Raw genomic sequence first — 17,538 nt, 5'->3', positions numbered from 1 at the left:
AAACATTTCAATCTCTGATAGTTGTTTAGTGTCAAAAGTTTACATCGAAGAAGAAAACAACATCAGTGGAGGGTACTAAGGAGAGTATTTGTACCCTGATAATTTAACAAGGTGAAGCATTTTCTCTCTTCCCCTCCCGAACAAGTGGATTTGGAGGCACGTTGACCCACTACAATTAAGTGGTAACTATGCACTCGGCCACGCTGCGCTTGAGACAAACCTTTTTAAATAACATCCTCAACGTTTTGGAAAACTCTTGAGCCATATTTAAATATTCGACAGACTCATCGCTTGACATTTGATCTACTTCCAACAAAAGGATCCATTCAGTAACACTGAATAGAGCGAAATAGTCCACAAGGTACGCAACAGTAAAATGTGGTGAGATGTTAAATTCTGCGAGAAAAGCGAGAGAGAAAGAGAGAGAGAGAGAGAGAGAGAGAGAGAGAGAGAGAGAGAGAGAGAGAGAGAGACTCACAGCATTCTCTTTCGTGGTGTCTTCGTGTGCCTGCAGCACCTGGATCCTGTGTCTACAACGCAGCCTCTCCAACTGCCTCACGCTCAGGTCTCCAAATTTCTAACAAAAGGCAGCAAAGAGAACAGGATCCATTTAGATTACATTAGAGATGCTTTAATATGCTAAAATATGTATAATTGGGATTAGACTAGATTAGATTAGATTAGATTAAGGGGAAATTTTAATGATGGCCATAAGGAAAATTGGATTGCATCAATCCCAAACAGAGAACAAGATACAGACATAAGAAAATCAGATATACACAGAAATAGAGCAAATGATGTACTCAAACACAACGCTACCATCAAAATAATGATAGCGACAATGATCAGCAAGAAAGACGTTGAAAGTCTAGGGCATGTTACAAAGATATATGACAGCAAAATATGAAGTGTGTAAATGTGAATGTATATGTGTGCATGCGCACCTGCACACGCACTACACTAAAGTTTGTTTTGTGTCAAGTTACTTTTCGACTAAATGTGGGTTTAAATTACTTCTATTTGGTCAAGGAGAAAGAGTTCCTCATTTTTAACATCTAGATCTTAAATTGTGCCACTTACAATATCCAACAAACGTAAAATAACTGTAAATCATTGTTCTGTTATATTAAGTAGCCCTAACACCATCTTCCCCCTTGACTGCTCTCTAGTGGCATGGAGGAATACTGCAGCAGTGTGTCTACAAGCCAAGGCAAGTTTATTTGTAGAGCCACTTCATATATAGACAATAAAGATAAAAAGAATATTTTAAAAAGGAATTGAAAGGAATAAAATAACCCAAACTAGTCAAACAATAAAAGGCTAATTGAATGGAGACAGAACCTCCCAATGAAACACGCTGAAATTAAGTCCATAAATTTAACTATTTCAGCCCAGGGAAACTCACTCGAACAACACTCTGAGAATAGACTTAAGTACTCCTTAACTTCTTGTTGGTTGTTGGTCAGTATTTGCCAAACACAATAAATATACATGATTTAGATTAAATCACAAGTGACATGAAACCCATAACAAAAATTAGCCACATGGCCACTGAGGTGACCCTAAGCAGTTCCACATTATAGTTACACGACCCAATCTGGTTGATTAGTAGCCTGTGAATTTAAATCACTGAGTTGTGATTATCGTCATTTACATAGGTGTTTGCTAGGTTAGACACACACAGACAGTGATCCAAAATATTTTCAAAACACTCATTTGGGATGTGTTTAGTAATCTGGCCTGTAGACAAAAGGGTAGGGATGGGAATATGAATTCTATAAAGGGTAAAGGTACAAAAGGTAAGGTTTTTATACACGTGTAATAAATTGGGTCTTCAAGGATGTAATTTACAAGTTCACAGTACAAATGTGTGCATCTACTTGACAGCTATGCAAATACCACAAGCTTCTGGAGTCTTTTCTAGATATCCTCAGGCACCATTAGCCTTCCTACTGTTCAATCAGAATCAGAATCAGAATCCTTTATTCATCCCTGAGGGGAAATGCATCATTTTGTCCCTTGTGCCTTTTGTGTAAGTATCCCCACCAAGTCAAATTCCTTGCACGTTAAAATAAACTTAGCAATGAGTATGCATGTTCTAATTCTGAAAAAAATGGCAGTACGTTGTAACACGAAGATAAATAAATATTGCTGCTTTGCAGAAGCAGCAGAAGCACCTTCACATTCTCTGCTGTCCACCTGCCTGGCCCATATTTTATCAATTTCAAGTCAAGGCAAAAAAACAAAACAAAAAACAATCTGAACTTAAACCGTCTGTCTGTCTGCTTTGTTCCTACCTCGTAGGAGTCATTTATGAGCTCGGTGATGTATCTATGGCCCACAGAGGCACTGCTGCTGGTCTCCTCTTCTGTAGGTGGAGAGGAAGGTGGAGAGGAGGGCTCATCACGCCGCACCTGGTCAAGAAAACTGCCCAGCAGAGGGGATGGAAAAGAAATAAATCCACAAATCAACCAAACTTCTATTTATATAGTGCCATTTCATACATTAAAATGCAATACAACATGCTTTACATTAACAATTTTTAAAAAGCGTTCATCAGTACAAAGAATAACAGCAGGTGTGTCTGTGTGTCTGTGTGTGTGTATAGGATCTAGTGTATATGAGTTTGCTGATGTGCAGTGTTGAGGAAAGATATGAAAGTTGGCTAGGGTAAGTGGGGGCAGATGGGGTCTTGGTTTGTCTCCCATATGACTGGACACGATGGTTCAGGTGAAGAGGGTGTAAAGTCTGTGTGAGTATATGTTAATAGCTACTAGTGGTGCTGGGGTGGGCTGGGTTGGGGTGGGGGGGTATGCCTGTGAGCAACAAAATACATTCCAGGAGAAAACGATAACATGCATAGATTTTGTCAGGTAGGGCATGTACATTTGTATGCGTGTGTGTGCACAAGAGGGACGAGGAAGGTCTAATAACACGTGTGCACACAACCACACTCAACAGAAGCATGCACATCAAAGTTTACAACGTCAATCACAACAATGCATAGTACACAAAATTACACACAGAGGAGAAGCATTCAAGTGGGGGAATATGTGTGTGCATTTACTTTGTAAAAAAAAAAAAGTAAATGCACTTGGTCCTTTTGCAGATCAAGAACTAGTGCACTTTAAAATTATCACTGAATATGCGAAAATTATGTGCTTTCAGTTAAACTGCAGGAGCACATATCCCGTTTTCAAACAGCAAAACTATTTGTTTTGCTGATCGAGAGCCTTTATTTTCCAGTCGGACTAGACATCCCAAAGACATGTACCAACACACACAAAAACTACCTCGTGAGAATCATGAGTGCCTGTCCATCATCTGCACTGGCATAAAGCTGCGTGGCGTTGGCATCCAGCACGGCCAGCCCCAGCTGGAAGATGGCTTTGATCCCGCAGAAGAAGAAGCAGTCAACCACGCACACGGCACTGTGGAAAGGCATCACGCTGAGGAAGAGAGTGAGGAACCAGGAGAGGGACACGGAGGAGAGAGGCGAGAGGTCGGCAAAGTGCTCGGCCAGATCGGGCAAACGCTCCCGGATGAGCTCCTCGAACACCGACTGGTCTACCTGGGCACCTGTCGCGAGAGAGCAACGAGTAAAGACCCCCAAAATGAAGAAACCCTGGCAGGAGCAAAGAAAGGGAACCTGAACTCATGAAGCAGTTGGGAGGCTGATGGATGGGGAGACCATTTTTTTAAATTTTTTTAACCAGAGAGCCCAGGTAAAGCCCCAGTGATATGAATATCTGCCCTATAGCGCCCCTGAGCATGTAATGTAATTTCTACCACCTTCAACGGTGCAGTTTTGCGGTTGCCCTTTGACCTCAGTATAGAAGCAGGTTTGGACAAAGACAACTGAAGGGATAGGCAAGACAACAAAGGACAAAGAATAAACATGTGGTGTATGTGAACACACACACACACATAACCGTTTTACAGATTACATGATTATGTTGTGCTAGTGAGCAAAAAAAATTTTTGTTCCCATTTATGACTATAAATGTCAATCACTGTGAGCAAACCCTGCTTCACGCATACAGACCAATAGTAATAAACGTCCTCTTTGCAGAATACTGTGTGTGGGGGACATACACGTTCAGAGTTTTGAGGTCAAATGTGTTTGTAAAAACCGCAGAAATAGTACCTTTTAACCATTGTAAAGTATGTTACAACCATGTTGTTACAAGCAATAAGTAAAACTAGAAAGGCAAGGATGATGATGAGGGAGAGCAGTTGTCCATCCACCCATTATCCAAGCCGCTTATCCTACTTGGGGTCGCGAGGATGCTGGAGCCTATCCCAGCAGTCATTGGGCAGCAGGCTAGGGAGACACCCTGGGCAGGCTGCCAGTCCACCACAGGGCTGACACATTCACACCTAGAGACAATTTAGTACGGCCGATTCACCTGACCGACATATCTTTGGACTGTGTGAGGAAACCGGAGCACCCGGAGGAAACCCACGCAGACACGGGGAGAACATGCAAACTCCACACAGAGGACGACCTGGGATGACCCACCAAGGTTGGACAACCCTGGGGTTCGAACCCAGGACTGTCTTGCTGTGAGGCAACTGTGCTAACCACTGCACCACCGTGCCCGGAGAGCAGTTGTATGAAAATATTTTTTGTGGCATGGAACAGCAATATACTACAAAATAATGTAGCTGTACTTTCAAAAATACATCATAGCCATATGTTTAAGGGTTGTTTTAAAAGCCAACTTAAAAGCATTGGACTGGGTTCCTGTGTGTGTGTGTGTGTGTGTGGGGTGGGGGGCGTATTTGTATGCATGTCCATGCACCAAGAAGGAGGGCACTCTATGTGATAAGTCTTCAAGTCATATGGTTTATTTATGGTTGTGCAGAACTAAGTCGATTAATCAAAGTTAATTTTAATAGCACATTTCATCCATCAAAATCCTTGTAAAATGTGGATAAGAGTTTGGGTTTTTGTGTGTGTGTGTGTGTGTGTCTGTGTGTGTGTGTGTGGGGGGGGGGGTCAGACACAAATCCTTGTGCAGGTAAAGGATGAATGTATGTTCAAATCTGTCTAAGTGCAAGTGCTATGGGGCAATGGTGGGGATGTGGTTAGAGCCTGATGTGTGCCTGACAAGAAAATGGTCATCGCACACAGTTAAAGCCAAAGTAGATGATCGCAAAATGAAAAAAATTAAGGAGCAAAACACTTTCTAAAAACACAAAACCAACATGCGCAGCCTGTTTTTATCTCCATCAGGCGGTAGCCTGGAGGAGATTATGCGTTTGGTTACGAGTATAAGTCTGTGTGTGTGTGTGTGTGTGTGTGTGTGTGTGTGTGTGTGTGTGTGTGTGTGTGTGTGTGTGTGTGTGTGTGTGTGTGTGTGTGTGTGTGCCCACAGCTAATCCTGCATACTACTGGGCCTGTCAGCCTAAAAAATGTTGTGCCCGGTTATTGCACAGCTGTACAATGAAATTACGTGCAACTCCCTAGTGGTACAAAATAAAAAAAATAAAATATATACAAATAGTCAAAATACAAATAGAGGCACATTTGCAGCACAATCAACATATATAATGACTATATGATCAAGAACCGCTCGTGGTTGCAGTGATTCAAGACCTTTGAAACACGTTTGTTCTCGCTATCGCTGCTCCCTCTCTTCATTTACTCTCTAGCTCGCTTGACCAACGCTGCTCTCTGTCGCTGCCCAATCTGAGTCACCTGTAAATGTGAGTCGCGCATGCAGACGGTTGACTTAGATCAGGTAGCATCAGTGTTTAAGTCTTGAAAGTAAATGAGAAGTCGATTGTATTTCGCAAGTCAGCACATCATTCACTGCTGATTCCCAGCAAAGGGGAACTATTTTTGGATGAACCAAAAATAGTAAACTCAGTCTTTATTTTCATAATATAATAAAGCTGGGTAAACAGTTTTCTATCACGCATATGCAACTCACATCTACGGCTGACTCAGATCGGGTAGCGACATGATCAAAGGTTATTAACAGAATTTTGGTAATCAAAAAAATAAAAAGTTATAAAGGATCAACTTCCTCCATGTTGCAGTCAAAACAGGAAGTGTTGCAATCATTGGGCAGCAGGCGGGGAGACACCCTGGACAGGCCGCCAGCCCATCACAGGGCCCACACACACACACACACACACTCATTCCTAGGGACAATTTAGTACAGCCGATTCACCTGACTTACATGTCTTTGGACTGTGGGAGGAAACCGGAGCCCCTGGAGGAAACCCACGCAGACATGGGGAGAACATGCAAACTCCACACAGAGGATGACCTGGGATGACCCACCAAGGTTGGACTACCCCGGGGCTCGAACCCAGGACCTTCTTGCTGGGAGGCGACCGCGCTAACCACTGCACCACCATGCCGCCCTCAGCTTTATTATATTATGAAAATAAAGACAGGGTTAGTGTTAGACCAAAATGGTCACATAGCAAACCTTTTCTTTTTGGGATATTAGAATAGGTCACATTCGTGCTCGGGTCCGCCTAGGAGGCTGTGCATCCACAGACTGACAGGCAAAATGTTTTCATTAGGTAGATTTTTTAGGCTTGAGTGCTGCATATTAACCCCCCCCCCCCAATTTTTCCAGTTCAATCGAGTTGGGCACGCTGCGCTAAAGTCTTTTAATGGCAGGAAAAACACTTGTTATTCTGTCCATGTGTCTGTCCACTGCTACCTCACATACTACTGGGCCTGTCAGCCTATTGTGCACAGTTCTGACTATATGATCAAGGACCTCTCGTGGTTACAGTGATTCAACACCTTTGAAAAACCTATTTTATAGTACCACAACTGAGTGCTAACTTCTCAGCTGGTTTTTCACCCAAGTCCAAGCACCAGAGAAGGGGCGATACGCTTGGCGGAGATCTGCACTCTAACTGAGTGCACTCCTGTAGTTTGCAAATTAAATACACTTTATGAATAAAATCTGATTTGGTGCACACGATCGTTGCCAAAAGCTACAAAGAAACCAGAAACATCCGTTTTCTAAAGGAACATTTACAAAGAGGAAATTGTTCCAATTGCACTGTGCATGCGGTCAATAAATAGCTTTACAAAACACAGGAAATTAGCCTGGTGTGTCAGGAGCCATGGAGTGGCTGAAAAAAAGCCACTGGGCTGTTTTGTGTTTTACAGAACAAGGAATAAAAACACCTGAGATAAAATTAACAACACTGAAAAAAAACATTATTTAAAATGACCAAAGACTTTTATTCTAAACTCGGTTAAATATTTTCACCTTCGCACCTTCTGTGAATCAAGGATTGCTTCTATTGCAGCCATGCTCGTTAAAGCTCTAGATTCCTGTTGCTCTACAGAATGTAATCCACTTGGTATGTGTTCACTATCACTTCTATAATAAAACCTTGACCTCTCACCTATGACTCTGCGGTTGAAGTAGTCAGGCAGCATCCTCTCACACACAGCCACCAGCAGCCAGAAAGCCTCTTCCTCTTTAGCGTACAGCAGCAGCACTGATGCAAGGATATTCATAGACTGGGAAAAGATAAAAAACAAGAGAGAAACACGAGGATGAGCTGCCATGTAGCAAAACCACAACAGCATCCCGTCTTAATAGGCATTAGTAGACACAACCACAGAGAGCCACGGGACAGGGCCAAGACACCATAAACCAGGTAGGGCTGGGTGATATGGACAAAAGCAAACATGATATTTTTGGACCAAATACCTTGATATCGATATTGTGATGACATTGTGGGGATGACTATTGGTGCTCTCACAAAACATTTACACAATCAGAATTTCAATAAATAATCATTAGTAATGTCTATATAATAACTAAGTGGGTAAGGGCAAATATTAGAAGAGCTAGAACAGTCTGGTAAATTCAGAAAATTAAATCATTTTACTGTAATGCAGCCTTTAAAACCAGGAAAAGACAACACTTATACCATAATCACGATATTACGATATCCAAAATCCCAGACGATATCTAGTCTCATACCATGATATCGATATAATATCATTATATTGCCCAGCCCTACATGGGGCAGAAACAAGCCTGAGTTGCCACTTGAGAGAACGAGATTGAGAGAGAGAGAGAGAGAGAGAGAGAGAGAGAGAGAGAGCGCGAGAGAGAGAGAATAAGGGACAAAGCTAGTGATACCACAGAGAAGATTAAGAATTACAGAGCAGGGAATAAACAGCATGAGAAAACAGATTGTGTCCATCAAAATTTTGTAATGGCAATTTTGTGCGTGTGTGACTCTGAAAACAGAGTAATACAAACATCCCAGTTACACCATTGGCACCATCACATGCGGATCAAAAAATAGCACCATTGTAGACCATGGACCTGGCGGTACCTGGCAGTATCCGATCTTGGGGTTGCGATGAGCGTATGCGGTGAGGACCCGTCTGAGCGCAGCGATGCCCGTGGGGTTTTGGAAGGCAGGATGGTCCGGCAGAGACCGGTGGAGGTCCCTCTCAATCTCCTCTGTCGCCAGGCTGCTCTGCCCCATTGACTTCTGGACAAGATTCGCATAATAACCCTCGTGAGCGACCAGCTCAGAGCATGCATCTGAGTCAGAGTAGCACAAACAAACAAACACAAAATCCCAATATTACTTTCTCTGACAAAATGTTTCCCGTTTCATACAGCAGCACATAACATAAATACAGACACAACACGAACCTAAGTATGACTGGGCCTGTAGGGGAGGACATGTTGGATGGTGTTAGTTTGGTGTTGTCATCTCGAGTAGCAGTTGGTTCTCAACCTCAGCGGGTTGGGTACCTCCAGGAGGTCAGAGGAATATTTATTTTAATGACTCTTTTTTATTATTCAATGCTGATGTTAAAAATGCAATAAATACACATATCATCAATGACTTAAATGCAATACTTAATTTTTTTAAATGTAATTAATTATAGCCATTAAGTGTCCTATAGTAATTTGCTGAGATAAGAAATCATCTTTATGTCCCAAAATGAATCTTAATGTCCTTTTTTTTTTCTTCTTTCATAGTGAATCATGGTATAGTCAAAGTCTCTAAACTTAAATGACTTACATGACTTGAAATGAAGGAAAAAAAAAAGTTCATTGTTCCAACACTGCAACGAGGGAACGCATGTAGGCTGCCATTTGATTTTAGTATAAGAAGGTTAAGACACTGCGGAGGTTGGGGGTGTGAATCCTGCTGCGGACAGCCATGCTAAATATATATTCCCCTTTCTGTAATGGAAATACTGCGAACCGCTTCAGCTGGAAGCATTCACCAAACACATTTGACAAGATTACCAGCTGTGGTCACAGAACCATTTTAATGGTTGCTCATCTCATTTCCCATTTGCAGAAGGGAAATTACGCCGGTTAGAGTGTCTGAAGTGACCAGTCTGTCCCCACAGTCTGAAATAATCCAATTTCAGAGAATTATCCTCCTCTGAAAATGAAAATGTAGTTAGGCAAGTAACTTTTAGAGGTTCTTCATAATAACAACAAGAGAAATCCGAGATGGTTCGTTAAAAAAAAAAAAAGCCAGCTGCAAATTAAGGTTCATAAACACCGGCTGTATTTTGTTGAACCTGCTACATGTGGGTAGCCGACAGACACCTTCAGGGATATTTCTGTACTGAGGAGTACAGAAAGTACAGAACAGTAACAGAAAGTACAGTAGTCAGTACAGTAGAGTCCAGCCTCTGTTGGAGCTTAAATTAACCTTTGATTAGACCCTGGATGTATTTTGGAAGTCAAGATGCCTTGTGGGTTGTGATAAACAATATTTTGAATATGCATGATCTCCAACCCTTGTACTAAATGTTTTTCTCTCAGGCCCACTATAATAATAAGAATAAGAAAATGGGATTTTAAAGACTTATCATAATTTGGAGTCACAGCATTCTGCATATGGGCATGTTTACATCAGGGCATCACCGGTAGGAATAACTGCATAAGTAAGGGGTCCCGAGCCCAAGATGTGATAAAACACTTGTTTAATTTGTGAGAAACATGTTCCCTTGCTTTAATAAGTTAATTAATTTTAATTTGTGCTTTTTCAAGGAGGTCGGCGCTGACCCAAAATGACGCGACAGTCACTGAACCGTCACATTGCTGCCCCATATGAAAGAATGTCAAATCTGTTTCCATTCAAAGTTTTACATCAAGTAATGATTTGGCAGCCTTTCCACTGGGGAACAAAAAAAAAACCCCAAACATCTGTTGAGCATTACACTGATCTGATTTGATTATTTATGGTGCATGCATAAATACTATCTTTAATCTCCACAGTTGTGTTACACAGAACAGATGGATTAAAATGCATACACACAAAAACAAAAACATACACAACTTTACAAATTTACCAGAGAAAGTCATCCAAAGCTCCCCTCGTAGTGACTCAGGGATGCCCATGGCCACCAGTTTTTGGATTTTGTCTGTGCGAAACATGTGGACGCCCCGTCCATACTCTGAGAAATGTTCCTCCCAGAGCCTCTCCTTCACGTGCTCCATACTCTACATACACACACACACACACACACACACACACACACACACACACACACACACACACATACACACACAATTCAAATATTACTACTTAGATAAGAATATTTCCAATAAAAAGCACACAAGCACAAACCCTGCCCTCTCTTATAAACCCACACTGGAGCATTGAAGACCTTGGTCTTCAAATCATTTTATTTTCAGTCCATCCAGTTAGGTAGACTTGTATCAAGGCTACAAAAGTATGGCAACCTGATTTTGCTCCAGCTTCAGAAAGAAAAAACCTCCAGATAAATGTAGGGGATCAATGAATTAATCACTGACAGACAAAAATGTTGACTTTTTTAAGATGGCACTCTCACTTCTCTAACCAGGGGCTAGTGTGGAAAACCAGGACTGTTTTCATGCCAGCGCTGTGACCCGTTTACTTCTTCAAAGACGAACCTCCGTCGTCTGATGGCTGACCCGGAGCTGGAGCAGCACTTTTCAAGCTTTCTATTTTAGCTCATCACGTTTTAAAAATCATTATGGAAGCTTGTTGTCGTGGACTCGGACTCAGTCTTGGCAAAATATAAAACAAATAAATGAATGAATAGAGAATGACCAAATAAATTAATAACTCTGAGTTCGATCACATAAGCTTGCACACACAGACATGTTTTTTGTTACATATGCCAGTATTGACTAGCAAGTGCATTCTCAGCATAATAGTACTGAATTCAGAGGACGGTCAAGTCACTCCAGTCATTCTGTAAGAACCAATAATCGGGGGCGTCCGAGTGGCGTAGCGGTCTATTCCGTTGCCTACCAACACGGGGATGGCCGGTTCAAATCCCCGTTACCTCCGGCTTGGTCGGGCGTCCCTACAGACACAATTGGCCATGTCTGCGGATAGAAAGCCGGATGTGGGTGTGTGTCCTGGTCGCCGCAGTAGCGCCTCCTCTGGCCGGTCAAGGCGCCTGTTCAGGGGGGAGGGGGAACTGGGGGGAATAGTGTGATCCTCCCACGCGTTATGTCCCCCTGGCAAAACTCCTCACTGTCAGGTGAAAAGAAGCAGCTGGCGACTCCACATGTATTGGAGGAGGCATGTGGTAGTCTGCAGCCCTCCCCGGATAGGCAGATGGGGTAGAGCAGTGACTGGGACGGCTCGGAAGAGTTGGGGGGGTAATTGGCCGGGTACATTTGGGAAGGAAAAGGGGGGGGGGATCCAAAAAAAAGAAAAAGAAAGAAAGAAAAGAACCAATACTCAATGAATGACTAAATAATGGATAACTTCCAGCCAATTTTAGCCCATGTCGACCAACCGCCTATTAGAAGCACTACTAATAGCACTGTAAAGACTTGGGGAGATATATTATTGATGACGACGATGACGATTTTGTTCATTTCTGCAGAGGTGAACAAAAATGGAAATCCCCACACCCACCCACCCCTTTCTATAAAACACTTCATGACCAACCTGTTTGCTGAAAGCGGTCTATAAATACAATTTTATACCAGATGTTTGAGCCGCCTGGGCAATTTTCTCCCCTACCTTGCTGTCATGGTCATCGGATCCAGGCAGGCTTTGGCTGAAGGCCGTCATCAGAGCCTCGGTGTTGACCGTGTTACGCAGAACCTGCTCCTCTATCTCGTCTCCATCTGAGTACATTGTGTCATAGTAGAAGGTGTAGTAGGGTGCTGGACAGCTCTGTGGTGTGTATGACAAAAAAGAAAACAGGAAAAAAAAGAAAACTCAGTGTTTGGTAGATACTTTTGTATGGAGAAGCAAAAAAAACGTTTTTCTGATATGGAATGCTCATCTTAAAAGAAGCCCCATTGATTTTACAGTGTACGTACGACAGCCCTCTTGCCATGCGGTTTGCTTCGAAACATGGAGCACTTCCACTGCAGGGCTCGGAGGCGGGAGTTGAGGCTTTCCACCAGGTCGTCTCTGTCCTGCAGCTCGATCAGCTGGAAAGCTTTTTTGCTGCGCACGCTCACTATGACCGGGTTGGCCAGGAGACTGGTGCTCTCAGCTTTTTCTATGGACAACACCTGGAGAGAAAACAGAGGAATGAAGGGGTTATGGCACAATAGAAGGAATATACTATACTATATATACTGGGCTTAGCGTGCAGCTTTTCCAATGGCATACGGTATTAGAGCGCCATCAGTGTTACAAATTCAACACTGTCAAAGCTGGGATTTTAACATTACAAAATGAAGCCCCATATACTGTGCCGATGCCAACGTTAGGACAACTAGGTTAAGTGAATAAATGAAAGGAACAACAACACCGGTAAACAACAGTGAAAGAGATGGTGCCACGATCCAGTCACGTGTTGTTATCTCCTGGTATCAAATCACTCGGAGAATCATAATGCAGCATAACAGCAGATAATTTGCAATGCGCCATGAGAAAAGCCAATGACCCCCTTCTAGTGATGGATGGTGGTCATATCAAAAAAAACAAAAACTAAGGTATTCAGGCGAAGCAGCACCAGTGTAAAAGTGTACCACTGTGACAGGTCTCTTGCAAAAGGGGTTATTGTTTTACATATATTGAGAACAGGATAAGCAGGGAGAGAGAGCCGGATGGTTATGCTAGAGACAAAGCCTGGTGTGAAAATTGGAGAAAATAAAGCAAATAAGAGGTAAAAACAAAGAATTAAAATGATCAGGGATTAATCTGACCGTACAATAAGAACCAGGAAGACCAGGGCCCAAAGCTATCAGGGATTACTACTGTCAAGCGCTGCGCTATCAGCGGTAGATAATCATATAAAAAAATATTATTTTGACAATTGTATTTGTAATTGTTCCAAAAAAAGGTATACTACTTACATTCCAGCAGTCATGCTATTCAAACAATCAAATTTACATCACAATTTCAAATCAAATTCAACTGTCTCCCTTGAAATAAGAGCAAAAATAAGCAACTGCTGTGCTGAACTCCCAAAACATTTTCTAAGAAAAGAAAAAAGGAGGGTATTTATGAGTGGAAATGTTGAATCTTCTTACGTTTACGGTATAAAAACTTCTCTAGTGTTCACACAGGCAAGCTTAACAGATAATGAAAACAGTGGTATAAACACAGTGCAAGTGCTCTCCCTCTCTGATGGCATGGTTTCTTGCATTAGCACTGCAGGGCTTTCTGGATAATTCCTCTAAGAACTGTAGCAACAGTGCAGGAAGTATGCATGTCCTCTGTGATATTTTTATATGTAAATGTGTTTGTTTTAGACAAGGGGTACAACTAGGTCCTATTGACAGCACTACCACACTCTGCACGACGGTGGTAAACTGTGGTTTTGTCATCATGTGAGTGCCATTAATTCCACATGTGCTAATGGTTACATGAATTAGTGTAGCACATGACCACAGCCTCGCATTTGGCTCACTGCTATAAGGCAGTCTGTAATCTTGAGCAGCTACACGCTACGGGTTACATTTTAACCATCGGTGGACAAAGTAAACAGGAAACCTGGCTAAAAATACATAACCTCTAAAAAAAGCAGGTTCCTTCCCACACAGAGTCTGATAAAGGATCCTTCAAACAAGCTTCAGTACCACATTTTTCATCACTCCTGAATGCTCTTTTTCTAAAGTTGTTTTTGTAAAGTTCTTATTTCCAGTACTATTTTTTAATAGTTTGTCAGTTTTCTATTGTCATTCAATTCATTGCACTGTCGTTCTTCTTATCCCTGTGAGGCCTGTAACCCTGGCCTTTTCCCTGTAACCCTGATATAATAACTGCTACATAAATAAAAGTTATGTTTGTGCGAATGAGTAACTGTCTCTTTTATTTGTCTCAGAAAATACTGGTGTGGTGCCCATGAGCAAAACAATCAACACTCCGATCTCTCCTGCAGAGCAGTAATCCATGACCAAAAGCAGAAGAGAGTGCTTTTACCGGGTGGCTCATAGCTGTCAATGCGCGTAACTGTGTGTTTGTGTGCGAGAGCGAGAGAGGCCGGAATGGTGCTGAAAAATGATGTAAATTCTCAGTCATCAACCTATCCTGTATAAATAAACGGTTTGTGAAAGTGCTGAGAGGAAAATGTGAGGCTGTGTGCACCGCGCACTTTCCAAAACTGTACCGCTGTCCCTTTTTCATATTAAAACTACTGCAGGACATAACACTGGAGAGGCCAACAGACCTGCCAGTTAGCATTGGTTATCTCTTATCTCTTCTCATTTGTATTCTGTCTACTTTTTCTTGTTGGAAACGTGTGTGTGATACATAATATGGAAATGTTTATATTTTTTTTGTATACAATACATAATTAAGACATGGAAACATTTTTGGGGGGATTTCCCCCCTCCCCTTTTTCTCCCCAATTGTACTTGGCCAATTACGCCACTCTTCCGAGCTGTCCCGATCGCTATTACACCCCCTCTGCCAATCCGGGGAGGGCTGCAGACTACCACATGCCTCCTCCGATACATGTGGAGTCGCCAGCCGCTTCTTTTCACCTGACAGTGAGGACTTTCACCAGGGGGACTTAGCACATGAGAGGATCATGCTATTCCCCCCAGTTGCCCCTTCCCCCCCAAACAGGCGCCCCAACCAACCAGAGAAGGCGCTAGTGCAGCGACCAGGACACATACCCACATCCGGCTTCCCACCCGCAGACACAGCCATTTCTGTCGGGACGCCCGACCAAGCCGGAGGTAACACAGGGATTCGAACCGGCAATCCCCATGTTGGTAGGCAACGGAATAGACCACCACACCACCCGTACGCCCTGAAACATTGAGCTTTTAACAGCCCTGTGTCTGGTGTGTCTCCATAAACTCGAAACACTATCATGCATATGCAGGCCATGTCATGTCAGTGACCTTCGACCAGGGGCTGGTACCTCTGAGAGGGGTATGAGTAGGGTGCAGTTGCCCTCTTCTCGGCTGGAGAAACACAGGTAGCTGTCTGTGGTGTAGAGCGTTCCCGCCGTGTGACAGCGGGCGTGCGGCGTCCACACCGAGCAGGAAGCCACCTCGTGGAGCCTCTCGCCGCGGGGCAGCCGGAACAGAGCGAGGACGTACTCCCTCAGCGCCTGCTCCTCTAAAACCCTGAGGAAATAGGGCAGAAGAAAGAAAAGAAAAATGGAGGACAGATAGATAAGCAGATACACTGATAGAGAGATAAATGGATAAAATGGTTTCTGACAAAGGACAAGGCTTTAACACACAAAGACATTTGTCGGTATTTGAAGGGGGGGGGTGAGCGGTTTGTTTTGACGTAGAAAAGCTGGAACGGAAAACACCTGCTCTTCTAAAACCACAGGGAGGACCGGAGGGGGAACATTTGGCTGTAACAGACAAAAGCTATTTTGGAAAAAGAAGAAAAACTAATCGACACAAATTTTAGCCACAAGGACACACACACACACACACACACACACAAAGACTTATTTCTTTGGAGCCTGTGGAAGGGTTACACCCGTAGATATGAGGCCAGTGCTGGAAGTCTGTTCTCTAAGAATCTGTTCTCACTTCATAATCATGCGAGTTAACACATATGTGTGTGTGTGTGTGTGTGTGTGTGTGTGTGTGTGTGTGTGTGTGTGTGTGTGTGTGTGTGTGTGTGTGTGTGTGTGTGTGTGTGTGTGTGCTGGGAGGCAGAAGAATTTTGGCCTCAAACAGAAAGGACTCTGCCTCCAAGCTGTTAACAGGAGCAATGTTCTGGCACCCTTGAATAGCAGCCAACATACCATTTCAACCCTGAAGGATCATAACAGGAGGAGTTTTATTCTCCCACAGCTAAGCATAGTTTTGATGGTGACCCAAATCTCCATCAGTTACTCTGAGTGACAACCGCCAAGCGACCTGCAAGGATCTAACATGTTCTTCCCATTTGGGGTAAGGGTTGGGCAATAATTCAATATTATCATTTATCATATTTCAATGGTATTGTATCAGGGATGAAGTTTAGATATTGTCACACCTTGACACATGGTTTTGCTGGCTGAAATAATGATAGCAAAATGAGGTCTGAAATATTTGAGGGAGTATTACTTGAAAAATATGAAAAGTAGTTTTGTTTTGATATTATGCAGCACAAGACGAAACACGTGATGAACCTCATTTGGATTCTTATATATGGTATATTTGCATGTAAGCAGTTATCATAATAAATATATATCTAAACACTACAAATTATCATGACAATATTCTCCATATCACTCAACAATAATTCGTATTATATCAACAGCCATATGCCTGTATCCCTGGGGCATACAAAGCTTTGTATCTTTGGGCGTACAAGGTATTTGACTAATGACATAATGCTCCCATAAAAGACAAAACAGACACTATAAAACACTCTTAAAGTATTAAGATCCAAGTGTCTCGAGAGTGTTTACAAAAGAGTATTTAAGCACATAATGCCCCTTTCACACTGGCCAAAAAACCCGCAAAAAACCTGCTATTCCGCCTTTGGTCAATGTAAAAAGGCGGATGTTAGCAGGGTTTTTTTGGCCAGTGTGAAAGGGGTATAAGAGTATCTCTGTACTAGTAGAGCAACCAGGGCATAGGTGGTCAAGAAGGCGCCAACTGATGGCGACACGCTACAAGCTTCTCTCTCCCTTGTATTAGTTTTTCCATTAATTGTTAGCTTTCTCACACATACTACTTCTACAATGATCATTTATGACCATCAGACAATACTGGACTTAAGACTAAATGTTCCAGACTTGTGTGCACCTCCGGAGATACCAAATGACATCGTTTACAACCCTAAGGTATCTTGGAGCACCAGCAACCAATGCCAATACAGGCGGAGATGCAGAAGATGAGGCGGGGTCCTGGCTAGACTACAGCATTGCCTGACTTGACCTTCGATCCCTAACATTTTGCTAGCAAATGTATAATCTGTTGGCAACAAGCAAGATGAACTCCACTTCCGTATTAGCTCCCAGCAGGACATGAGGGATTGCTGCATGTTGTTTTACAGAGACCTGGCTGACCTCGAACATCCCGGACAGGGCCATACAGCCTGATGGCTTCTCTGTGCACCGACTGGACTGCATGTGTGAAACAACCGGCAAGGTAAAAGGTGAGAGAGTATGTTTTCTGGTTAACA

The 17,538-nt window shown here is 42.8% G+C and overlaps 1 protein-coding gene across 1 annotated transcript in view; it reads right to left on the bottom strand.

Moving 5' to 3' along the window:
- LOC130120501 (TBC1 domain family member 8) overlaps positions 1 to 17,538 on the bottom strand; it is a 50,475-nt gene that overhangs the window by 10,832 nt on the left and 22,105 nt on the right. The window contains exons 6-14 of the mRNA XM_056289064.1: positions 15,320 to 15,527; positions 12,315 to 12,512; positions 12,010 to 12,165; positions 10,334 to 10,484; positions 8,338 to 8,552; positions 7,390 to 7,507; positions 3,294 to 3,579; positions 2,298 to 2,427; positions 479 to 577 (exon numbers count right to left, since the gene is read on the bottom strand). Coding sequence (XP_056145039.1) covers positions 479 to 577; positions 2,298 to 2,427; positions 3,294 to 3,579; positions 7,390 to 7,507; positions 8,338 to 8,552; positions 10,334 to 10,484; positions 12,010 to 12,165; positions 12,315 to 12,512; positions 15,320 to 15,527 — 1,561 coding nt within the window. The remainder of the gene's footprint in view (positions 1 to 478; positions 578 to 2,297; positions 2,428 to 3,293; positions 3,580 to 7,389; positions 7,508 to 8,337; positions 8,553 to 10,333; positions 10,485 to 12,009; positions 12,166 to 12,314; positions 12,513 to 15,319; positions 15,528 to 17,538) is intronic.

This window comes from Lampris incognitus, chromosome 11, assembly GCF_029633865.1.
Source record: "Lampris incognitus isolate fLamInc1 chromosome 11, fLamInc1.hap2, whole genome shotgun sequence".
Taxonomy (NCBI): Eukaryota; Metazoa; Chordata; class Actinopteri; order Lampriformes; family Lampridae; genus Lampris; species Lampris incognitus.
The sequence above is the reverse complement of the archived record's forward strand: the minus strand, read 5'-3'. Positions and strand labels throughout refer to the sequence as shown.